The sequence below is a fragment of the Vulpes vulpes genome, chromosome 12 (genome assembly GCF_048418805.1).
Source record: "Vulpes vulpes isolate BD-2025 chromosome 12, VulVul3, whole genome shotgun sequence".
NCBI lineage: Eukaryota > Metazoa > Chordata > Mammalia > Carnivora > Canidae > Vulpes > Vulpes vulpes.
The window spans coordinates 177,856,737-177,881,038 of NC_132791.1; the positions used below are offsets into that span (position 1 = coordinate 177,856,737).

The following is a 24,302-nucleotide window of genomic DNA, read 5'->3' on the forward strand; positions in this document are numbered from 1 at the left end:
TTTAAAATTTTTATTTATTATTATTTATGTATTATAGTCACAGAGAGAGAGAGAGAGAGAGAGAGGCAGAGACACAGGCAGAGGGAGAAGCAGGCTCCATGCACCCGGAGCCCGATGTGGGATTCGATCCCGGGTCTCCAGGATCGCGCCCTGGGCCAAAGGCAGGCGCCAAACCGCTGCGCCACCCAGGGATCCCCCCAAAATGTATCTTATCCTCACAACCATCTCAGGCATTTGATACTATTATTAACCTGTGTTACAGACGGTGACAAGGAGACAGAGTAGCCAAGTGACTGGCTAAGGTTACACAGAGTTGGAGCAGGGTCCCTCATCTCCTTTGAGATTGATGCCAAGGCCTCAGGCTCCCTACCGAGACGGGACGGTAGATTTGGAAGGCATGCTGTTGCAAGAAAAATCCAAACAGCGATGAAACTCAAGTTCTCCTGGCCCATCCCTAGCAATCTCCCTCCTGTCACGGAAACTGTGTCTATACACATTATTTTTGACAGGACCGGCTTCCTCTACAACTTGCTTTCCCCCCTTAACAAAGTATCAGGAACGCTGCTCCCTACTGTAACACAGCTTTACTTCCTTCTTTCTAATTGCTGCATAGTATTCCACGGCATGGATGTCCCCTAGAGAAAAGGTGTTTCCAACTTTCCGGCTACAGACAAGGCACAACTTTTCCAAAAGCTCCGCAGATGCCCTTCCCACTGCAGAGCTGCAAAGTTTCTTCCGGAAGCACCCGAGTGATAAAACCCGCGAAAAGCACCAGCCAAACGCCAATCCGATAGGAGCCGCTTAGGATCCGGCAACAGCTGTTCTTATTTATTTTACCCCTCAAAGGATTTTATTTTCTTCCCAGAAAAGCAGCTGCCCCTGGTCCGGGCTGGGGGACCAAACAGACCCTTCACCGTGGAACCTCAAGCGCCTGAAACCGAGGCTGTGTCTTTAAGACGCATTCGTTCCTCTGGGAATTGTAGTTTTGCGGAGCAACGGAGCCCCCTTCTCGCCTCACCTCCCTTCTCGATCTGAACGCGCACGCCCTTTAGGAAAGCGCGGCCCTCACCAGATCTGGGTACCCCGGCAATAAAGGGCAATAAAGAGCTCGGAGTCAGTGTTTTGGGGGAGAACAAGCCGGGACGGGCGGAGGGGTGAAACTACATTTCCCAGGGTGCGCCGCGAAGGGACGAGCAGCCCCGCGTTAAAGAGCCCGCTGCGCGCAACGCCCGGCGGCGGCTGGTAAGTGTGTCCCGGCCGGCCCCCGCTCCGCGCCCCCCAGCGCCCCCCACTGTTTTTCGGCCTTTGCTCTCAGGCCCGCAGGACCGAGCTGGTCCAGTGGCCTCCAGGTTCCCGCTTCGGGAAGAGTGTTGGTGAACTCCGCCGGCGCCCCCGGGGTCTCCTGGCTGTAGGCGCGTCGGGAGGTCCTGCCTCGGTGGGTGGTCCGGGACCGGCCAGCGCGGGGGGGCCCCCGGGGGCGCCTGGGCCGGAGGGTACGAGCCCCGGGGGCCCCTCACCCCGGCGCTGCTGACTTTGCTTTGAGGCCACGTCTCTTGCCTCAGTTTACCCCATCTGGGCTCATCAGTTACGCACGAATCTCGATTATAGGACTTCTGTATAAGTCACTAAGTGATTTTACTCCGAGTCAACGTCTGTCTATTTTCCGGAAGGCAGATCAGATCCCTTCATGAGCCTGTTCTTTTTTGTTTGTTTGTTTTTTCCTTTAAAGCTCTAAAATGCAAAATCCCCGCCCTACCTTTCTTCAAAAAGCATTTATGAAGAGGTTTTATTATTTTATTCTGCCCCTGGCACCCCTTCCCTATCCAGTTTTCTAGTAGGGAACCTTGGCCCAGCCTGTTAAACTTGGCCTCCGTAGATGAAGCGTTCTTGAAAGTGGACAGGATATTGGAATAGAGGTCTGTATTCTCTCTCTCTCTCTCTTTTTAAATCTTATTTATTCATGACACACACACACACACACACACACACACACACACACACACAGAGGCAGAGACACAGGCAGAGGAAGAAGCAGGCCCCATGCAGGGAGCCCGATGTGGGACTCAATCCCGGACTCCAGGATCACGCCCTGGACTGAAGGCAGGTGCTAAACTGCTGAGCCACCGGGAGATCCCGAGGTCTGTATTCTTTTCAAAGTTTTCCGTGAACGTCAGGTGTGACAGAGGGCATAGACTGAAGGAGAGGTGTCTTGTTCCAAGAGGACGGTGAAGAACGTGAACCTTGGTGTTGAACACATTTGGCCCGCCTGTACCAGCTGTATATGACTTTGAGCAGACTGATCTCCTTCAGTTTCTTACCTTATCTGTGTCATTCATGAGTGTGATAAGATCCAATTCCTAGGGCTATTGGAGGAGTCCTGTGAGCTGATTCTGTGGTGTCTTTGGCATTGGTCCCTGTCAAAAGCGCTTCCTGAGCTTCAGCCACCAGTGTCCTTCCACTTTCTGTGTTGTCATAAAATACCCTTTTGGTTGATCTAGCAAGGCATGCTCCTTGGTCCTGGCTTGATTTCCCTAGACCTTCCCTGACTTTTTCATCTTCAGGGGCATTTTTGGCCTGAAGAATGTTCAAAACCTTCACTCCAATCAACTTCAAGGTCAAGTTGAACTCTCCTGTTCCCTTTCCCTGCTGGAGAGAGCTACCACTCATTGAGCCCCCACTGTGATCCACATCTTTTACGTTTTATTTAATACCAGCAGCAGTCTAGGAGGTTGGTATCTTTGGCTTGCAGGGGTGAGGTAACCTGCTCAGAATCACACAGGGAGAGTCAGTTATGGGAACAGAGCCCCGAGGGCTGATCTCAGCCCACTGCTCTTCTGCCCTAAGTCTCGAGGAGGGTGCAAGTCCAGATTGGCCTGCCCTCTTCCCTCTGGCCAAGATCTGTCACCTGTCCATGTCTCCCAGTCACTATGCTGAGACTAAGATGAGGCTTAGATTTTCAGGGTCATGGGACCCTCCTTGCAGCATTTCTTCCTTACTCTCTTTCAGCATCTTTGCTTGGGACCAAATATCATTACCACCGTTACCTGTATAAAAATTGGAGTGACCCAGGTCCCAGTCTCCTGGCTGCAGCATCCATTAGCCTCTGTAAAGTGGAGACAATAATACTTATCCTGCAGGGGTGTTGTGAGGATGAAAAATCATAGTGTTTTAACTATGGACAGAGTGGTGAGCTCAGTCCCAGTGGCTTTTATCATTAACATTGTCTTCATTTAATTATCACCTTGTATTTGTTTAGGCTTTTATCATAATAGCTAATACACACTGAGCACTTTACATGTATTTACTCCTTTTACTGTTTCCTTGTGCCCACAATGTAGATAGTGGTTAAGAGAATGGACTCTGGAGAAAAAATGTCTGGTTCAAATTTGGCTGTGCTACCTGCTGGCTGTGAGACCTTGGGCAAGTTACTTAATCTCTCTGTGCCTCGGTTTCTTAACCTTTGAGGATAAAGGTAGTACTTTGCTGAAATGAAGTTAGAGGTTCTTACAATGATTTTTTTCCTTTGAAGGTGGCAAGAGACAATCTGATATTATACTCCGCACTTTGTTTCAGGTCCTTGGAGAGGCAGAGACCAAGATAGGACTAGACTTGCAAGAGATTTATTGGGGAAAGGGGAAAAAGGGGAGGGAGCTAGAGGAGACAGGGAGAGCTGTCAGGCTGCTGCCTCTGAAGGAGCACCAGAAGAAAGGAAGGGAGGGAGGGAAGGAGTGAAGGAAGGAGGTAGGGTAGGAAGATCTCTGACTGCCTTGCAGTTCTGAGACATTTCTTTTGGGTTGGTGGGGACCCCAGGAGTCAAGGTTGCCTGTCAGAGGATCCCCATCTTGCAAGAATGGCTCTGTGTTCATGTCCCTAATGCATGGAGTCATTGATTGGTTGGGAACAGTTGGTGGGAAGTGTGGCCTCCATGTGAACAGGCTGGGGGCATTTGTCAGTTATACTCTGCCATGGGAGGCCTGAGAAGGTTAGGGGTGCTGGAGATCACACAGTGAGTTTGTGGCCAAGCTGGAATTCCTTGAAGCCCCTTTACTGGAAAGGCCCGATGGACATCCTAGGGAATGCCATTTTCCTCAGGTGGCTGGCCAAGGTCTCCAGCTCAGAATTTTCCCTCTGGATTTCCCTCCTGGGCTTAGCAGGAAGCAGAGCAATTTTTGTTAGTGGTAGAGGCTCTCCCTGAAAGCTGGTGGGAGTGTGGGTGTTGCTAAATGGTTGTATCTGTCAGCTCTAACCATAGGCTTAATGGCAGCAGAGTGTGGTATAAAAGGACGTTGCTTCTGTTAGCTCCTAGTGGGAGCGTGGGTTGACTACTGGACACACACTCTGAGCACCCCATCCTCACTCCCCATGCTGAGCTTTGGAAGTCAGAGAGAAGAGGTGGGGTTGGGCTGCTTTGGGGGACAGCAGCTGGACCCCTGCCAGAGGTGGATGCCAGCGTACCTTTGAGGACTTGTCCGCAGATGGTCTTAGGGGTGCTCTGGAGTCACGTTGATTTCTCATCTGGTAGAGAGAAATGTTGAAGGGGATGGAAGAGGGGAAAGCCATAGCTTAGGCCCACTTTCCCCTCACTTGCTCAGAGTGCCCTGGAAGAAGATGTCTGTCCGGTGGGTTGCAGCCCCCTTCTGGCTTGGAGCTTTTGGGAGGGGAGATCCCTTCTGAGGTCCCTGTAGTGGGCGCTGTTGACACCCCTCCACCAGCTGCTCCCTTCTCCAAGGAATTGCCCTTGGCCTCAGGAGCCTGGGAGGTTAGAACCTCCGTCCCTCTCCTCCCCCCTAGCTCACAGGCAATAACTGAAGGATGAGGGACACCCTGGATATACACCGGCAGATGTGAAGGCTTATGTTCGTACTAAACCTGCACACAGTTGTTCGAAGCAGCTCTATTCATGATTCCCCAAACCTGGAAAGAGCCCAGATGTCCTTTGATGGCTGGATGGACACACAGGCCATGGATACCAGTCCACGCAGTAGGATGCTGCTTGGCCAATAAAGAGAAAGTACTACTAATGTGTACAGTCAACTTGGGTGAATCTCAAAGGCATTATGCTGAGTGAAAAAGCCAGTCTTAAAAAATTATCGTCCAGTCGGAGCTATGGAGAGCAGGGTGGTTGTCAGAGGTGAGGGATGGAGGGGGGTGTGCCAAAGGAATAGCATGCAGGAGGTTTTTTGTTGTTGTTTTTTGTTTTGTTTTTTTGTTTTTGTTTTTGTTTTGTTTTGTTTTGTTTTTTTGGTGTGGAAAGTAGTGGTGTCCAGGAAACCAGGGTGGCTCAGTGGTTGAGTGTCTGCCTTTGGTTCAGGTCATGATCCCAAGGTTCTGGGATCAAGTCCCGCATCAGGCTCCCCACAGGGAGCCTGATTCTCTCTCTGCCTATGTCTCTGCCTTTCTCTCTCTGTCTCTCATGAATAAATACATAAAATCTTAAAAAAAAAAAAAAAAAAGAAAGTAGTGGTGCCCACAAGAATCTATACATGTGAGGGGGTTGGTTTTTTTTTTTTTTAAGAGGGGGAGGGAGAGAGGCAGAGGGAAAGAGAGAGAAAGATCATGACCTGAGCTGAAATCAAGAGTTGGATGCTTAACTGACTGAGCCACCCAGGTGCCCCTATACTTGTGTTAAATTCACAGAACTATGTACCAGAAAGAATCAATTTTAGGGTAAGGTAATTGTTTTCAAAAGTTCACGCACACCTATATCTCTGCCTCAGGGAGCCTCTCTACTTTGAACAGAATGGAGCAGCCGAAGGGGGTCGATTGGACGGTCATCATCCTGACATGCCAGTACAAGGATAGTGTCCACGTCTTCCAGAGAGGTAGGGGACCCTCCCTTCCCACTTTGCCTCTGATGTAGAATCCCCATCAAATACTGATCTGTACCCTTACAGCCCATGAGCCAGGAAGACCTAGGTTCAAGCCCAGATTCTGCTTCTTTCTAGCCATGTGACCTCAATAAACATCATGTCATTTCATTAAGACTCAGTTTTTTCATCTGTTAAATGGGACTGGTTGTACTTACCTCATAGAGTTGGGTGAAGATCTAATGAGCTACTCCATGAAAAGCTAACTAAGTGTTTACTTTGGCAGCACATATGCTGAAATTGGAACCACACGGAGAAGTTACCATGGCTTCTCTGCAAGGATGACATGCACGTTTGTGAAGCATTCTATATTTTTTCACAAATACTGAATCATCATGTTGTGTAGTGGAAACTAATATAATGTTACATGCCAATTATACCTCAATTAAAAAGAAGCTCCTAAGTCAAAGAAGAGAAAGTAATGACTATCAGTAGATTTGCTCTAGATGCTTTGGAACAAGGTGGGGAGGTTGGGGGCCAGTCCCAGCTTGTGTTCTGACCACAGAGCTGGAAGTGCGACAGAAGCGGGAGCAGATCCCGGCCAGGACACTGTTACTGGCTGTGGAGGACCCTGAGACGCGTGTGGGCAGCGGAGGAGCCACCCTCAATGCCCTGCTGGTGGCTGCTGAACACCTGAGTGCCCGGGCAGGCTTCACCGTGAGTGCTCATGACGTGTTATCCTCTGCCACAGGTCCTGGTCCAAACAGGGATGGGGGCTCAAGACAGATTGTTTCCAGGGTCACCAGCTCTTTGGGCTCCATCACCTATCCAGTTCAGCATTTGGTACCAATTTCTGTACCCATAGATTGGACAGACTCATCAGGTGGGGTAGAAGTCAGGACTGGACTTTCTAGTGCTTTTAGAACATCAGAGCCAGTACCTCAGAATTAGGCTTTCCGGCTTCTCTTGAAAACTTCCGTCTTACTATCCTGGCCTCTCCTTCCCCCATGGCAACTGTTTGCTGGAACTAGGATATAACTTCTCCTTTGTGTGGGCACAGGGGTCAGTGTTCCCAGTGTGCCAGGTCCCCCCAACACACAGCCCCTTCGCTCAGTCACCTTGTCCTCATGGCACCCTGGGTGGTCACAGGAATGGACATGCTCTGGTGATGGATGTGGCACTGGCAGGGAAGGACAGCACTGTGTGGTTGCCATGGAGCTGACTTACCGTGAGTCACCCAGCTAGCCTCACATTCTTGCCTATAGCTTCCCCTAAAAAACAGGGACAGAGGAGTGTCCCAGGTGGAGGGCCAGTAGGCTCTTTTATTGAGGAGGGGGCAGGGCTGCCCCTTGCCTGCCTGTGGCCATTGGTCCTGACCTTGTCTTTTCTTCCTTTGGTACTGAGTGGATTTGTGTTGGGGTCTCTCCCTGGAGAAGAGGACAATGTCCTTGGGTGCCATCTGCCCAGGATTCTGTCAACAGGGCTCTTCACTTTTGACAGGTGGTGACATCTGATGTCCTGCACTCCGCCCGGATCCTTATCCTGCACATGGTTAGTAGAGGGCCATGTATGTCTTCAGGGGCCATGCAGAAGACTGAAACCATTGATCCTTGGGGTTAGATAGGTCTTCTATCTTCGTGTTTGTGCAAGATGCTCATTGTGCAACTCCAAAAGAATCAGAATCAGAATCGATCCAAAGGTCTAGAAATAGGGAGCAGGCTGTATATATGCAGCGTATCCCCCTGGCGGAGTGTAGACAGTGATTTAAAAGTCCAGCTAACTCGGATCCCTGGGTGGCTCAGCGGTTTGGTGCCTGCCTTTGGCCCAGGGCGTAATCCTGGAGCCCCGGGATTGAGTCCCTCCATGGAGCCTGCTTCTCCCTCTGCCTGTGTCTCTGCCTCTCTCTCTCTCTCTCTCTCTCTCTCTCTCTCTCTCTCTTTGTCTATCATGAATAAATAAATAAAATCCTAAAAAAAAAAAGTCCAACTAACTCTATGCATTGACCTGGAAAGAGACTTAACAGCTCTGTGACATTGGACAAGTCACTTGATCCTTTCTTTCTAGGTATTAGTTTCATCATCTGTAAAATGAGGTTGGCAACAGTTTCTACTTCATGGGGAAGTGCTGAGACGATCCACGGTAAATGCTTAAACGGGGCCTGGCCTGGCTCACTCTGAACATTCAGGGAATGTTTTCACTGTTTAGTGGGAAAAGTCAGCCACACAAGTTTATATACATTGATCTCAGCTTTTTAATTGGAAACTTTTTGCTAAACTTTCTTCAGCCATTCTTTTTGTTTGTTTAGATTTTTATTTTTATTTTATTTTTTTAAAGATTCCATTTATTTATTCATGAGAGACACAGAGAGATGCAGAGACACAGGCAGAGGGAGAAGCAGGCTCCATGCAGGGAACCAGATGCAAGACTCGATTCCAGGACCCCAGGATCATGCCCTAGGTGAAAGGCAGATGCTCAACCACTGAGCCACCCAGGCGTCTGTCTGTCTATCTATCTATCTATCTATCTATCTATTTCTTATTTATTTAAAGATTTTATTTATTTGTTCCTGAGAGACACACAAAGAGGCAGAGACATAGGCAGAGGGAGAAGCAGGCTCTCTATGGGGAGTTTGATGCGGGACTCAATCCCAGGACCTTGGAGTCACAATCTGAGCCACAGGCAGATGCTCAACCACTGAGACACCCAGGTGCCCCGGCTGTATGTTTTATAAAGAAACTTATATTGGAACAAGGCAAAACCTGTTATTTTACATATTCCCTAAGGCTGTTTTTGACCTATAATTACCAAGTTGAGTATAACAGAGACTATATATGGCCCCCTAGCCCAAAATACTGTCTGTCCCTTTAAGATCAGTGATTCAGAACAGGAAGTCCATAACTAGGACTACATATTATGGTGTCTCCTGATCTGACTGGGGCCCCCCAAATGTGGGGGGACCTGATCGAGTGGAAGCTGGAGGTGCAGACGGTGAAAGAATTCACTTGAGGTAGAACAAAGGAGATAGAAATTTACTGAATATACCCCAAGGGAGCAGTGGGATATTGAGCACTGAGCCACCCAGGTGTCTCTAAGATTTATTAATTTATTTTAGAGAGAAAGAGAATGCACATACACTCTACACACACACACATGATCTAGGGAAAGGGCAGAGGGAGAGAATTTTAAGCAGATTCCCTGCTAAGCGTGGAGCCTGATGGGGGCTTGATCTCATGATCCTGAGATCATGACCTGAGCCAAAATCAAGAGTCAGTCACTGAACCACTTAACCAGCTGAGCTACTCAGGTGCCCCTTGTTTAGATTAAAAAAAAAAAAAAAGTAATCTCTATACCCAACAGGGGGCTGTAACTTACAACCTCGAGATCAAGAGTCCCATGCTCTACCAACTGAGCCAACCAGATGCCCTTTTCATTGGAATTTTGGTTAAGATGAGGATAGATCCATGATATGGAAGAAATAATATGGAAAGAAGCCTTTGCAAACTTTGCCCAGATTCCCCCAGTGATGATATTTTTGAGAACTATAGTATAACCACAGCTAGGATATTGAAATTGATTTAATTCCCAATCTTTTCCCCTAGTTTTACTTGTGTGAGTGTGTGTGTGTGTGTGTGTGTGTGTGTGTGTGTATGTATTAAGTTCTTTTGTCTCCATCTTCTCATAATCTCATTAAAAAATTAAAGGAAAACCTGCAAGGATATAGCTCAAAATGAAGGCAATGGCTTTTATCCCTGAGGAATTGTTTTCTTCTTGCAGATCTGCATTTTCTAATTTTTCACCGTAATCACATAGTCGAAAACATTATAAGAGAAAACACATTTTATTTTATTTTAAGATTTTAAGTAATCTGGGATCCCTGGGTGGCGCAGCGGTTTGGCGCCTGCCTTTGGCCCAGGGCGCGATCCTGGAGACCCGGGATCGAATCCCACATCAGGCTCCCGGTGCATGGAGCCTGCTTCTCCCTCTGCCTGTGTGTCTGCCTCTCTCTCTCTCTCTCTGTGACTATCATAAATAAATAAAAAATTAAAAAAAAAAAAAGATTTTAAGTAATCTCTATACCCAAAGTGGGGCTTGAACTCCACACACACACAAAATCCCAAGATCGAGTTGAATGCTCCACTGACTGAGCCAGCCAGGCACTCCAAGAAAACACAAGTCTAGCTTGATGGTTTCCTGCCTTTGCACAGCTGTCCCCAGGCTCTCTAACCCAAGGGTTCTTTCTCCTGTCCCTGCTCCCTCCCTAGGGCCGAGATTTCCCTTTGGATGACTGTGGCAGGGCCTTCACCTGCCTCCCTGTGGAGAACCCCCAGGCTCCGGTGGAGGCTGTCGTCTGCAATCTGGACTGCTTGCTGGACATCATGAGTCATCGGGTAAGGCTGGCGGTGACCATGGGGCCTCATGGCAGAGAGAACCACACCTTTCCTACTGCATCACCAGCTATGTAGTCTGTGTTGGTGCAGACAGGAGGCACCAGGAAGAACGGCTTTGGAGGTACCTGGAGTTAGAGCTTCAGGAAGTTCATCTTGGCCATGCCGGTGGGAAGGCATGGTCCTCAGAGTAGAGGGAAGGACCAGCCTTGGCACCACAGGGCAGGAGAGGCCCCATTACCTCAGCAGCCAGAGTCCTGGACAGGATGGCCACTGGAGCGCACACAAGTCAAGACGGGGTTGTGTGGGAGCAGAGGGAGGGCTGGGCCAGGCCACCAGTGGCATTCTCTCTCTCCTCCACAGCTGGGCCCGGGCTCCCCGCCAGGTGTATGGGTTTGCAGCACCGACATGCTGCTGTCTGTTCCTCTGGACCCAGGTGAGCCTGAGAAGGCTTGGGACTGCCTCCCCCAGCCCCAGGCAGACACCTGTCTTCCTTGGTCTCCGGGCCTGGCCTGCTGCCCTGCTCAGAAGGGAAGCTGTAGGGTGTGGAGCCTGAAGCCCAGACCCGGAGGCAGGGCTTCCCTTCCGCAACTGGGTTCTGTCTGCCTGGCTATCAAATGGAGACCCCTAGCCCTCCCCCTTCGGCCCTGCCGGGCTCTGTGGAAGAATTTTGGGAGGGGAGGTATTGTCCTTCTCCCAAACGAATCTCCATTTGGCTTTGTAAACCATATTCCCTTTAGAGGTGTCTGGATGCCACTTGCCCTGAGCTCAACCCCCTTGCCTTGGGTTGGAGCCCTCAGGGAACCTCCTCACTGCCTCAATCACAGGGATCAGCTGGGACAACTTCCGGGGAGCCAGAGTGATTGCCCTTCCAGGGAGCATGGCCTATGCCCAGAACCATGGTGTTTACCTCACCGACTCCCAGGTAGTGTCCCTGGGGCAGCGCTGTGGGCAGCTGGACCATCAGGGTTGGCCTCCTAGTCCTATGCTTGGGGGAGCCTGTCCTCCTGGACTTCCTGGCATGGTCTGGATTTGGAGGAGTTCCCCTCCAAACAGCCCTTGGGCTCACTCAGTATTTTGCTAAACAAGAATTGTCCACTGGCCATGTGAATGGTTCTGTTCTTGGATCCGTGAAGACATTCAAAGCCTGCCCTCTACCATCGGGGGGTGGGGGTCCCTGGCACTCGTGTCCCTGGGAGCACGCTAATACCTGTCAGATTTCTGTCCTACGTTTTCATTTGGAGCACACCTTACCATGCCCTCCTTGCTGATCCTCTTTTGCTCCTTTCCCTAACTCTGTTTTCTCCCTCCCACATAGGGCTTTGTTTTGGATATTTACTACCAGGGCACGGAGGCAGAGATACAACTGTGTGCCAGGCCGGATGGGCGAGTGCCACTGGTACAGCTGCCAGACCCACGCCGGGGGCTTTGGAGACCTTATGGGAAGAGGAAGGGAATATTTGCCTTCCTGCTCAGGGCAGAGCTCTGCTCCTTCCAGAAGATTCTGGGGGCAGGCTAGAACCAGAATCTGAGTAAGGTCTAGAACTGGCATTCGGGGGAGCAAGTAGAGCTAGAATCTGAGGAAGGTGTGGCCTTGGAATTCAGGGTCTTGTCTTGAACCAGAAAGGCTAGAACCGGAATGTGAGTAGTTTCTGGAATGCAGTTGGGAGGAAGTCTAGAATCTGACTTGGGGGATCCTTCTAGACTGAAAGACAAGGATAAGACTATTGGGTCAGGGTTTGGGACTGGACTTGGGGAAGATAGGGAACTATTTCTCGTTCTCTATCTCTAGTTCAGGAAGGCCTGAAAATTGAGGGGGGTCCCAGAACGTGCCTGTCGAGTGATCCCTGAGTGGGAGCCACTCCCAGTACACCTGGAGCCTGGGTGCTGGAGTGGCCCAGAGACAGAGCGCTCTGCCTGGTATGGCAGCCAACCTTGCCTAGCTCGTCTGCATGTGCCCTTCCCAGCTCAGGCCGAAGCCTGGCCCCAGTGTCCCCCCAGCTGACCCTGACCTCTTCAGGTCTCCGGGGTTGCCTTCTTCTCTGTGGAGACTGCTGAGCACCTCCTGGCCACCCATGTGAGCCCACCCTTGGATGCCTGCACCTACATGGGCTTGGACTCTGGAGCCCGGCCTGTCCAGGTGACTGGGGGTGTGGGCAGAGGTCCCCTGGCCTTAGACAGAGGCCCTGACGCTGACAGCCTAGTCGTGTGGCCTTCGGCTAGTCCCTTTCCCTCTCTGGATTAGCGTTTCTGGGACTGCCCCAGCTCCGCCTAGGAACCTTTCCAATAGCTGTGCTTCCTACCCTTGCCCCAGCTGTCTCTCTTTTTCGACATCCTGCTCTGCATGGCTCGGAATGTGAACAGGGAGGACTTCCTGTCAGGACATCCCCCGGAGATGGGGCAAGGTGACTCAGACATCGCAGGTTATCTGCAGGCTGCCCGGGCTGAGCTGTGGAGGGAGCTTCGCGATCAGCCCCTCACCATGGGTGGGTACTGCCCGTTGGCTCTCTGGGGTGGGGCAACAGGAGTGAGGACCCTAGGAACAGGCAGGCCTAGTGCATGCCAGACAATTCCCCTCTCCCAAACCAGAGCCGATAACTCTCTTCTCTTCTTCCTTTGCCTCATTCCTGGGCTCCAGTTCCAGTCTTTCTACTTTCATGCCATGTGACTTGGACAGTGGCTGAGCCTCTGGATCTCAACTTTCCCACTGGCACAATGGGCTCTTTGGCATTCCTGCCTTCCCAGGGCCTGATTAAGAATGTGTTCTAAAAAAAAAAAAAAAAAAAAGAATGTGTTCTGGTGGGAGGTGGCCTGGCGGCAGAGCTGCAGCAAGCATGGGGTTGGGGTCAGTTCTTGTATCTTTACAGCTTACGTCCCTGATGGCAGCTACAGCTACATGACCAGCTCAGCCAGTGAGTTCCTGTATAGCCTCACGTTCCCAGGGGCTCCCAGTGCGCAGGTAGTGCACTCCCAGGTGGAGGTAAGACCTGCCGGGAGGGAGGTGCACCTGCCGGGTGCCTGCAGACAGGTGGGGCAGGGGCTTCAGGAAAGGGAAAGAAAAGCCCATGCTTGGAACAGACCACCTAGGAGTGTAGGCATCGTTATTCTTGTTCACATGAGGGAGGCTCAGGAGCCTCAGCGAGAGGTGAGGTGGCTTGCCTGAAGTCAGCCGATAGGTGGCCAAGTCAGAACTCTACCTCCAGGTCTGCCTGACTGAGAAACTAGAGAAGACGCCCTCCACGCTTTCTGCAGGGTCTGCCTGGGGAGACAGCACATGTGGGGTGATGGGCTGAGGAGGGGGGCGGGGTGAGTTCGTAGGTGGCCCTCGGGGTGGCAGGGATGGGGGTGGTTGGATGGGTTGGGGAGGATTTCTGGGAGAGCCGTCAGCTGCTGGGACCTCCGTTAACTGAGCGCAGACTCTCTCTGGAGGAGAACGCGGGCAGAGCGTGCCGGTGGGGGAGCAGCATGAACAAGGTGGGATGGGAGTTGGCGTGAGGTCGGGCCAGGGCAGAGAGATCTGGCTGGTCATCAGACTCGGGGAGCTGCAGAAATTCGGGCTGGGGCCTTCCTTGGATGCGGAGGGGTTGGGCAGCCCTGGGCCCTGGCCCCTCACGACCTCCTCCCTGGCTTCACAGGAGCCGCAGCTCCTGGGGGCTGAGAGCTCTGTGGTCAGCTGCCTGCTGGAGGGCCCTGTCCAGCTGGGTCCTGGGAGTGTCCTGCAGCACTGCCACCTTCAGGTGAGGCCCGAGAGCAGGGCCAGAGGGAGGGCAGGCTACAGGGGCCGGGGCCTGTGTGTGTTGGCGGGGGTACTAAGAGCCATGCTAGGATGCCTGACTTTTCTTCTCCCAGGGCCCTCTTCACATTGGTACCGGCTGCTTGGTGAGTGGCCTCGATGCGGCCCAGTGTGAGGCACTGCATGGCTTGGAGCTGCACGACCTCGTCTTGCAGGGACATCATGTGCGGCTGCATGGCGCTCCCAGCCGAGTCTTCACGGTCTTTGGCCGTCTGGACAGCTGGGAGGTAGGTGTCCACCTGACCTCCCTCCTTGTTTGCTCTGTGTGGCGGGCTGGGTGGGGATTTTTATGCCCATGTTGCAGGCCAGACACAGGTTCAGAGAGGGTGGTGACCGCCTTGGACTGCAGAGCCAGGTATGGGGGATTGGGCCTAGAGGCAGGATACCGCTCCGGGTTCCTGAACTGGGCAGGCGCAGTGAGCCTCCAGGGCTTGATGCGGTGTTTCAGAACTTGCTCGTGTATGTTCCCCTCTCCCTTCCTGTCCCCTCTGGCCTTCATGTCCATAACCCCCTTCTGTGGCCCCGGGAACCCTGACTGCCTCCTCCTCTTCCCCCAGAGACGGGGGACAGGCACGTATCTCAACATGTCCTGGAGTGAATTCTTCCAGAAGACAGGTGTTCGGTAAGGTGGATGGTCCCGCCGGGCCTCCATGGGCTGAGGCAGCCAGGGTGGCTGCTTCCCTGAGGCTCATCCCTGCCCTTGTTCCTGCCCCAGAACAGCACCCGGCCACCCAACCATCCCTGGGCCTGGGGTTGTTTTGGGCAGCCTCATTTGCCCCAGCACCTTCCTGGGCAACTCCAAATTCCCACCCAGGATTGGGGATTTTGTTCACTGGTCTGGGAAAGGAGGCAAGGCAGCTGGGCCTCCATCTCTGAATTGTCCACTTGGGCTGCCTTAGAGGAATCTGTCCTGTCCCCATGAATGAGTCAACTCCCAGCTGATAGGCGGTCAGAGCTTGGTGACCAGAGCTTGCCCTTGCTTCTGCCCTAATGTGCCTTTTCCCCACATCAGAACCTGGGATCTGTGGGATCCAGACACGCCCCCTGTAGAGCGTTGCCTTCTTGGTGCCCGCCTCTTTCCTGTGCTCCACCCCTCGAGGACCCTGGGACCCCAGGACATGCTGTGGATGCTGGATCCCCAGGAGGATGGGGGCAAGGCCCTGCGGGCCTGGCGAGCCTGTTGGCGTCTGTCGTGGGAGCAGCTGCAGCCATGCCTGGACCGGGCTGCCACACTGGCCTTCCGCCGGGACCTGTTCTTCCGCCAGGCCCTGCTTAAGGCGAGGCATGTGCTGGAGGCCCGGCAGGATCTCAGCCTGCGCCCGCTGATCCGGGCTGCTGTCCGAGAGGGCTGTCCCAGGCCCCTGCTGGCCACACTGGACCAGGGTGAGTGTGCTGGAAAGCCAGTCCCAGTGTCACCTGCCCTACTTGCCATCTGGGTCATTAATCTGAGGGTACTAGGGAGCCATGAGACTTTAAAGCAGGGGAGAGATACAGTGGAGCGTACTCGTAACTTTCTGGGAAGTTTCATCCCTGTCAGTGGGGGGTTTGATGAGAGGCTGAGGCCTGGGGCTGAGCCTTGGGGTCCTATGAGCATCAGCAAACCCTGCGTGTTTTGCAGTGGGCTGGGATGTGGCTGGCTGGATCTGGGGGTCCAGGCACACTGGCGGGGGGGCTCAGCCTTAGCCTCATGGCTAAGCCACTTAAGTTGGTGGGTGGTGGGACTGAGACTAAACCCATGTGGTTTGACCCTGGAGCCTCAGCTCGTGACAACTATGGACATCTGGGTGAGGGGTGAAGAGACACATCTGGGATGGGGCTGATGAGAAGACAGTTTCCGCACACAGAAGTGAGGAACACTCATAGGCAAAGGATACATTTTGGGCAAAGGTGAAGAGGTGTGAGGGACCTGGAGTGTTTAGGGATTGCTGAGTAGTCTTCTGGGGGCAGAGGACTCTGGGGGCAAGCTCCTTCCCCCACCAGGTGACACCTGGTGTCTCAGTTGCAGCTGCTGCAGGAGACCCTGGTGTGGCAGCCCGGGCTCTGGCCTGTGTGGCGGATGTACTGGGCTGCATGGCAGAGGGCCAAGGGGGCTTACGGAGTGGGCCAGCTGCCAACCCTGAGTGGATGCGGCCCTTCTCATACCTGGAGTGTGGGGACCTGGCTGGGGGTGTGCAGGCGCTTGCCCAGGAGCGGGACAAGTGGCTGAGCAGGTGGGTGCTAATGATCTTGAAACCTTTGGAGAAGTCCCTGGCCATCTCTGGAGGTAGAAACCCACAGAGGTAGGGTGTCCTACCCAGGGTTACCCAGGGCAGTCAGGTCCCCAGACCCAGGCCGTCCACCCCCAGCTTGGGGCTCCAGTCACCATCTCTCCCTTCCCTCTTGGCAGGCCAGCCCTGCTTGTGCGAGCTGCCCGCCACTACGAGGGAGCTGGGCAGATTCTGATCCGCCAGGCTGTGATGTCAGCCCAGCACTTTGTTTCCACGGAGCCAGTAGAGCTGCCAGCACCTGGGCAATGGGTGGTGGCTGAGTGCCCGGCTCGTGTGGATTTCTCTGGTGAGCCCCTTGTGGGGGCTGGGGGTGAGGACAGCCACCCCAGAGCTGGGCTGGCAGCTCTTGTGACCAACTTGGTCTTGTCGAATTGCCAAAGGTGGCTGGAGTGACACGCCACCCCTCGCCTATGAGCTTGGTGGGGCAGTACTGGGTTTGGCTGTACGAGTGGATGGCCGCAGGCCCATCGGGGCCAGGGCACGCCGCATCCCGGAGCCTGAGCTGTGGCTGGCAGTGGGGCCTCGGCAGGACAAGATGGCCATGAAGATCGTGTGCTGGAGCCTAGATGACCTGCAGGATTACTGCCAGCCTCATGCCCCAGGTCAGGGCACTTGTGGGGATGGCACTCATAGCCAGCTGAGGGATGGGGGCAGAACCTTGAAGGCCCTGCAGGCCACAGAGGCTTGGCCTGAGGGTGAGCCAGTCTGGTGGAGGAGCCCTGAAGTCATCCTGCCTAGGTGCATACTGGCCCAGGAGGTAGGGCTGGGCACATCTGCCTCTGCTGGGAGACCAGAGGCCCTTTTATGGCCTAGAGATGGGGCCTACAATACTGCTGGGCTTTTGTCCCCTAGTGAGCCCCATGTTGGGCGGGCAATAGTGGAGGTAGCTTAGGGTATCTGCTTCTGCCCTTGGAGACCAAATTCCTTGCTGGTCCTTCTGCAGGGGCTCTGCTGAAGGCAGCCTTCATCTGTGCGGGGATTGTGCATGTCGGCTCCAAGCTTTCACTGAGAGAGCAGCTGCTGCATACCTTCGGGGGTGGCTTCGAGCTGCACACCTGGTCTGAGCTGCCCCATGGCTCTGGTCTTGGTGAGCAGGCCCTGTCTCCCCGCTGTCCAAAGTGCATCCCTCCCTGGCCTCTGCCCAGCAGAGGGAGTGGGTAGGGCAGGACTGGGTTAGGCAGAGCTGGTTCATGGCTGGCACCTTCCTCTGCATCCTGCAGGCACAAGCAGCATCCTGGCAGGCACAGCCCTGGCTGCCTTGCAGAGGGCCGCGGGCCGGCTCGTGGGCACAGAGGCCCTGATCCATGCAGTGCTCCACCTGGAACAGGTGCTCACCACAGGTACAAGATTGCCCTGGGGCAGGAGGGAGGTCATGGGTATTTTCCTAGGGCCCTCCAGGGGCTCCCTGGACTTGCAGACAGCCACGTAAGTGTACTACTCCTTAAATTGGTTAGAACGTCTTCCTTACCAATCTGATCCCTTCTGGTGGTTTTCAATTTGAAATGTTTCTACCTACAAGGGCTTGATGCTTTAGGAGCACCTATTAAGTGCTAGACTCTGTGCTGCACCTTTCATGTGTCTTATTAGGTACCCATTATGCCAGGTGCTGTTCCTCATTATTTCCCCACCTAGGACTGTCCCTCATTATAGGGCTGGGCAAAGGTGGGTTTGGGATAGGGGACAGAACTTTAAGCTTGCCTTCTGGCAACTTGCCCGTCCCATGGGCTGTGGTCATTTGTGCCCTCCACTACCATATGGAGCAGGGAAAAGAGAGCCAGTACATGGCTGGGATCATAATGGAACATTACTAACACCTTCCTCCTCCACGCCACCATGCCCCCTTGGAATCCATGCACGAGGGAGAGCAGCTGGAGGTTTGTCTGACTCCAGATCATATGGCACTCTGGTCACTTCAGGATGCAGGGCCTCACCTGCATGATGCCAAGAGGGAAGCTGCTGCAAAAGACCAATAGACACCTGACTTTGGTATCTCCTCCAGGCACTCTGTAGCCCAGCCTCCTCCTTTCGTTGCCATGATTCACACCCCAGAATGCGTAGTCATTAGCAAAAGGGGCAGCCTTTTCACTTTCCTTCTGAGGCATACTATTCAAATCCTTCAATTTGGTCAATTGACAACAATTTATTAAGTATCCACTCAGTGTTGGGCCCTGAGGATAAAATGAGCAACAACAGGGTCCTTGCTCTCAGAAGTCTATAGTCTATTGGAGACAGATCTTAATCAATAACCACTCAAATGAATGTATAATTACAAGCTGTGCTAAGTGCTCTGAAGGAGAAGGGTGCTGGTAAGGAGTTCTTGACATTTGGGGCCCGACACCAACCACCAGGTTTTGGCTGTAAAGTTCCAGATGCCTCCTGCCATTGGCATTTTGTACTTGCAGGCCCTTCCCCAGATATGAAAGGCCTATCCCAGAATTATCTCAGGTAGTGTCACTTTTATATAGCTGCAAGAGGAAAAGAGATCCAAACCTTTCATTGCTAAAGCAAGATGTGAACAAGCTCTTTCAAGTTTAACAAGAGGTGCTGAAAGGCTGATTTCTAACATCAGTACCCTTTATTAGAAAAGACAGGGTGCAGAGGCCTGTTAGGCTCCAGGGAAAGTCCTATGTCATCTCTCCTTGAGGGGAGAAGTTTACTGTTAGGTCTCATCCTTTGATGTGGGTTACCCAATTCCAATTACACACTGGGTCTGCAACAAGACTCAGGTCTTGTGAATTCCACTTGGCTTGAGAGTGAAACCTTGTCCCTGTGCTGGGCTGGTCCCGTTCCCTGGTCTGGGGGCAGAAGCTGCATAGCTCACCTGGCCCAGCCTGAGTGGGGTTAGCTGTCTTCCTATGCTGGTCCCTGCCAGGGGTGCAAGGCTGGGAGCCAGAAGATGAGCCAGATAGTCTCCAAAAGTGATGGGACCTTGGGCTTGCAGGAGGTGGCTGGCAGGACCAAGTGGGTGGTCTAATGCCTGGCATCAAGGTGGGGCACTCTCGGGCTCAGCTGCCACTGAAGGTGGAGGTGGAAGAGATCACTGTGCCTGAGGGCTTTGTCCAGAAGCTCAATGACCACCTGCTCCTGGTGTACACTGGCAAGACCCGGCTGGCACGGAATCTGCTGCAGGTGAGCCCTGGCCCTAGGGGGAAGGAGGCAGGCAGCTGGCTCAGGTGGGCCCAGATCCCTACTGCATCCCTCCTGCCCCATCTGCAGGATGTGCTGAGGAGCTGGTATGCCCGGCTGCCTGCCGTCGTGCAGAATGCCCACAGCCTAGTACGGCACACGGAGGAATGTGCTGAAGCCTTCCGCCAAGGTGAGGTGCTTTTTGCCTGGGTCTCAGGGCACTAGGAGTACCTTGTGGTGTGTGGGCCTGAGGCTTTGCAGCCTATGCAGGCTTTGCATAGGCTTCATGTATGAGGCCCCTGGGGGCAGAAGCCTACTGTCTTGTCCTCTGCAGGGTCTTACACTTATGTAGGGGCCATATCTTAGGATAACATATGTATCAGGAGGAAGGCCTCCAGCCCCAACTACCAGGCAGCAGCCTGGGGAGGAGGCTCATCCCCATTGTTGAGCTCCAGTCAGCTGATCAGGGTTCCATGTGTGTGGCTACAGTTGACTCGATACTGTACAGGGCACCATGCCGGCTGCTCTATGCACTTTAGTCCTCGAACAACCCTGTTTTCAGCCAGTACTGGGTCTAGGTTTTTAATCATGAAACTGGTTACATAGTGCCTATTGGCACCTCATTCAGTCTACAAATGGGTGTTGAATGAATATCCTGCCTCATGCATGCCGCTCCCCTTTCTGCCCCCTTCTCAGGGAGCCTGCCTCTGCTGGGCCAGTGCCTGACCACATACTGGGAGCAAAAGAAGCTCATGGCTCCAGGTTGTGAGCCCTTGGCTGTACGGCGTATGATGGATGTCCTGGCTCCCCATGTGCATGGCCAGAGCCTGGCAGGGGCAGGTGGCGGGGGTTTTCTCTATCTGTTGACCAAGGAGCCACGGCAAAAGGAGACTCTGGAGGCTGTCCTGGCCAAGACTGAGGTACCTGATGGTGTTGGGGGTGTGGTAGAGGACAGGAGCCCTCACTGTAGCCCACCACTAACCAGGGACTACAGGGCAAGTCCCCCTCACCACATTGCAGCATGTGGTTTGTGGCCTGATTCTTGCCTGGAGCCTCCTGTCCTCTAAACACCTTGTCTTTTGGTCCCAGGGCCTTGGGAACTACAGTGTACACCTGGTGGAAGTGGACACTCAGGGCCTGAGCCTGAAGCTGCTGGGGGATGAGACCTCAACCTGATGTTCCTTCCCAGAAAGCTTATCCCTCTGTAAGAGGAGAAAACCTGGAGCTACAGTGGCCCCACCTTTTCTTCCCCCAAGGGAGTGTCAGCCTTCTACTCTTTACCTACCCTTTTGTGAATCTGCTCCCAAAAGAAGCCAGCCAACGTGAGTTTGGTCACAACCTTTTCTGGAGCTTGGTGAAACAGATGGTGCCTGGGAATAGGACTGTGATCTCCTGGTTGACCATGGCCTAGGTGAGGCCTCTGCTCCATCTGAACATAGGAAAGTCCTAAGCTCAGTGTCCCATGTAGCCTTTACAAATCCATGGCCCACCTTGGGCTTTGGCCTCCTCATTCTCCATAAGGGCCCGAAGAAGGAGTGGCAACCTGCTTTAGCAGATGGCTGGGGTCCCTTGATAAGGGCAACCCTGAAGAAGCTCATTGAGGCATTTCCTGTGGCCTTCCTTAGAGGTCAGGCTTCTGTTTGAGAAGAGTTATCCTGTTCAACACTCAGTCCTAGGATGACTTGATGGGGGAGTGGGAACAGGGGTAGGGGCTCATACTCCTTGTTTGTGGCCATGAGCCAATGCGGTCTTACAGCAAGTCACTGCTAATAGAGGCCTTAACCATTAAAACTACAGACTATGCCACATGACCCAGTGCCTATGGGTAGTTGGTTCTCAGGATTGCAACTTTCTTGGAATAAATTTGCTCTGCCCTTCCAGGTTGTTTTCATAAAGCTTTTTTTTTTGTTCCTACCAGGAGTCATTCCCACTTGCCTTGGCACTGTGGGAAACTCCCCCTGATGATCCAGCTTCTCGTGCTAAGGGCCCAAGAAGGGGATGAGGATCCAGGATTAGATGAGGTTGAGGTACCTTTCATGTGGGTCCTGATGGTGGCTGTATACTGCTCTGGGTGCTGGAGGAGGCTGAGACTTTAGGCTTTTGCCTTCATATCTCAGCACAACTGGTGGACTTGTCCTGTCCTACAGCATCCAGCCCTCCCTGGAAACAGCACGCTGGCATCCATCCAAGGAGTGTCTTTATTCAGGGTGATCATAAACATCACAGACTCTCCTCAGAGTAAACCTAATTCCCCTGGTCCCCAGATATACTCAAGTCCTTTAGGACTGGCAGGGAGGCAGCTGGTTTGCTGTAGTATCTAAGGAGAAGAGAACGACCACCCATGCAGAAAGCTGGCCTGCCTTGGCTTTCCCACATAATTAGAGGAGCCCAGGGGGACTCACCACTCTTGGTGAGGAGAGGCTGCCTGCAAAGCACCACTCAGACAGGTCTGAGTGCAGACAGCAGACTGAGCTGAGCCTTATTTCCTGCTGTCTCAATGGATGGAACACTCTGCACTGGCAAAGCTCCCCAAGCCAGACAGCCTTGCTCAGCTACTTGGCTGTGGCCACTTAGGGAATGGACCTGAAGTATGATGGGCCAGATGGGCTCCCCCTGGCGGCTATAGGCGCAGCCTCTTGATGTCCTCGCTGCGGAAGTCTATGCGCAGAGCCAGCACCTGGCGTACTTCGGCAGGGGTGAGGCGCCACGTCAATGGGCCAGAGTTGGCGCCCCAGTAATCTAGGATCTCCGTGACCTGTGGGGAAGAGCGGCAAGTCAGCAACAAGAGGCCTTCCTGAGAGGAGGCCTTGAACTCCATCAGAGGCAGAGCAGGGGTGGTGCCCAGAATGAAGGTGCTCTGTAGGGCTGGGCTACTCATGGACACTTGGTATTGAGGGAGAAGCAAGGTTCCAAATTTTGTCTCTGCCTGTCTTCCCAATCACCTTTCCCTCTCCAGGTCAAGGGAACCACACATACCCGTTCCAGATTGAGGATTGTGGCCATCTGAGAGAGCCGGGCAAACTTGTCTCGGATGGTCCAGGTGGTCACCGTGGTAAGATAGGCAATTAGTGACCTCAGCTCCTTATCAAACTGCAGACCGCCCAGCTGCAAGGGAGTACAAGCTCAGTCACTGTTCAAGGCCTTGCCCTCATGTGGTATCTCAGTCAGCTTCAAGGCCTCAGATGCCAGGGCAGGACTGGGGTTACATATGCAGGGGCTGCAGGTAGCAGACAGAGGGCCTGCTAGTCCTCGGATGGCAGAACTTGTCTTCCTCAGAGGAAAAGCAAAAGAGCTAGGGACCTGTACTCCCTGAACCTTACCCGGTTAAAGGTGGATTTCAGCACCACTCTCTCCAACTCGACTGCAACAAGGCTGGTCATGAGGCCGGTCAGGCTGTCATAGATGACTGGGGACAGGCTGGCCTGCACACAGAGGATAGACATTAGCAGGAGTCCTACCTAAGTCCCTGTGCCTCCAATAGGAGTCTTCTGGGGGTGAGCACAGTTACAAGAGGCCATCGGGTATGTCTATAGGCTGGGACCTGGAAGGGTTTTCGGGGTTCCCAACAGAATGAGATGAGAAGCCAAAGGCTGCTGATTTGGGCAGAGGTAGGTAATTCCATACCCTGGTCTCTAGAGCCCCTGCTCACCTTGAACTCTGCCATTTGTTGCTCTAGGTTAAGGATGAACTGTTGTACCCAAGGGTCATTGGCCTCATAGTCGTTGAATTCTTCCTATTCAGGAAACAAGCTGGGTCACTACTGGGGGCCTCTCTAGACGGTACCATTCACCCTACCCCTACTTTCACCCACGAAAACAGGGCTTTCCTCACTCATCCAGCTTAAAAGCAGCTTGGACATTCATGCTGGCATATGTTGCTGCTGCTTTTATATCATACTTCCGATCAGGAAATGGCCCTGGGCTGCAGCTGTGGCCCACACAATATGGTAAAGCTCCTGGCATTTTATTTCCTTTTGCATCTTATGTTCTACAGGAATGACATCATTAGGCTCGGGGAAAAAAAAAAAAAAAGCTCCTAAGTCTGATAGGTAGGGCAAAAAGCCTCAATAAAAGAGGATGTGTCAGGTCACGGCAAACCCCCTACACATGTTTTTTAGAGCCTCTGTCTGCAGGGACAACCTGTTTCTTGGGAACAACCTAGTTTCCAGGGTGAGGGAAGTGGGCCAGAGAAGTAGGCAAGGGCTGGTGTGTTCAGACAGCTCCACTGCCCTCCAGCCAGGGGGTTGGGAGAATGAGGAGTCATCCTGGGCCTGATGGCTGCCTATGGTCAGGCTGACCTCCTCAATGTTGTGGGAAACAGATAAGAAGGTGTTGATCCAAGGCTGCACTTGCGGCTTGATGGCTGTGCTGTTTAGCTCTGTCAGCCCTTCCTGCGGAAGGACAAGGTAGAAACGCATCAGACATAAAAGACATATATACCTCTCCCTTCCCTTCTGCTCCATTCACCCCATGGCTGCCAGGGCTTTCTTCCAGTTCTCAGGCTTTCCTGTGGGCCTGTCCAAAGTCTACCAGAGATCATGCTAATCAAAGAGAAACAACCTGTTCCTTTCCAGATCTGTGCCAAGTCAGGTCCAGGCCACGGGGGCTGGTTTGGCAAACGCAAGAGATTTCTGAATGCCTGGTACTAGGTGGGACCTTTGGCTAAGGGCAAGCAGCAGGTCTGAGTAACCACGTGGTTCCAATTCCTCTGAGCACCTTTCTGGGCTCTTGGCACTGTGGGGGCCAAGTGGAGACTCAAGGAGACCAGAATGCTGGCTTGTCAGCATGACAACTGCTGAAAAACCTTTAATCTTCAAGGGACTCACATGAGTTCAGTGTCTTACTGCTATTCCCTCAGTCTTCCTTGTTTCCTTATGTATATGGAGCCAGTAATAAAACATTAACAATATTCTCAGAGCAACATA

General features: G+C 52.9%; 2 protein-coding genes and 1 non-coding gene across 17 annotated transcripts in view; 2 read left to right on the plus strand and 1 right to left on the minus strand.

Moving 5' to 3' along the window:
- The first annotated feature begins 992 nt into the window (after window positions 1–992).
- FCSK (fucose kinase) lies at window positions 993–21,258 on the plus strand. 14 transcript variants are annotated; one of them, XM_026011649.2, is made up of 24 exons: window positions 993–1,242; window positions 5,718–5,822; window positions 6,373–6,524; window positions 7,308–7,358; window positions 10,070–10,195; window positions 10,556–10,628; window positions 11,020–11,117; window positions 11,511–11,591; window positions 12,213–12,332; window positions 12,507–12,678; window positions 13,060–13,172; window positions 13,828–13,929; window positions 14,042–14,212; window positions 14,543–14,607; window positions 14,998–15,368; window positions 15,985–16,195; window positions 16,372–16,538; window positions 16,633–16,854; window positions 17,196–17,339; window positions 17,473–17,592; window positions 19,194–19,381; window positions 19,469–19,568; window positions 20,075–20,298; window positions 20,468–21,258. In XM_026011649.2, the coding sequence occupies exons 2-24, from the start codon at window positions 5,741–5,743 to the stop codon at window positions 20,552–20,554; spliced, it is 3,240 nt and encodes a 1,079-aa protein (XP_025867434.2). In that variant the 5' UTR covers window positions 993–1,242; window positions 5,718–5,740; the 3' UTR covers window positions 20,555–21,258. The 14 variants fall into 14 exon arrangements, 13 of the variants coding, with proteins under 13 accessions (XP_025867434.2, XP_072587655.1, XP_025867435.2 ...); XR_011996125.1 differs by having other exon boundaries at window positions 1,034–1,242; window positions 19,262–19,381; XM_026011650.2 differs by having other exon boundaries at window positions 1,034–1,242; window positions 15,991–16,195.
- LOC112929553 (U6 spliceosomal RNA) lies at window positions 6,078–6,183 on the plus strand. Its single transcript, XR_003236948.2, has one exon. It is a non-coding gene; the product is annotated as a U6 spliceosomal RNA (small nuclear RNA).
- Window positions 21,259–21,558: 300 nt separating the features above from the next.
- The window catches only part of COG4 (component of oligomeric golgi complex 4), a 28,880-nt gene continuing 26,136 nt past the window's right edge, over window positions 21,559–24,302 (minus strand). For both annotated transcript variants that reach the window (XM_026011651.2, XM_026011652.2), the window contains exons 15-19: window positions 23,676–23,768; window positions 23,028–23,111; window positions 22,699–22,800; window positions 22,355–22,483; window positions 21,559–22,133 (exon numbers count right to left, since the gene is read on the minus strand). In XM_026011651.2, the coding sequence (XP_025867436.2) occupies window positions 21,999–22,133; window positions 22,355–22,483; window positions 22,699–22,800; window positions 23,028–23,111; window positions 23,676–23,768 (543 nt within the window). In that variant the 3' untranslated portion in view covers window positions 21,559–21,998. The remainder of the gene's footprint in view (window positions 22,134–22,354; window positions 22,484–22,698; window positions 22,801–23,027; window positions 23,112–23,675; window positions 23,769–24,302) is intronic.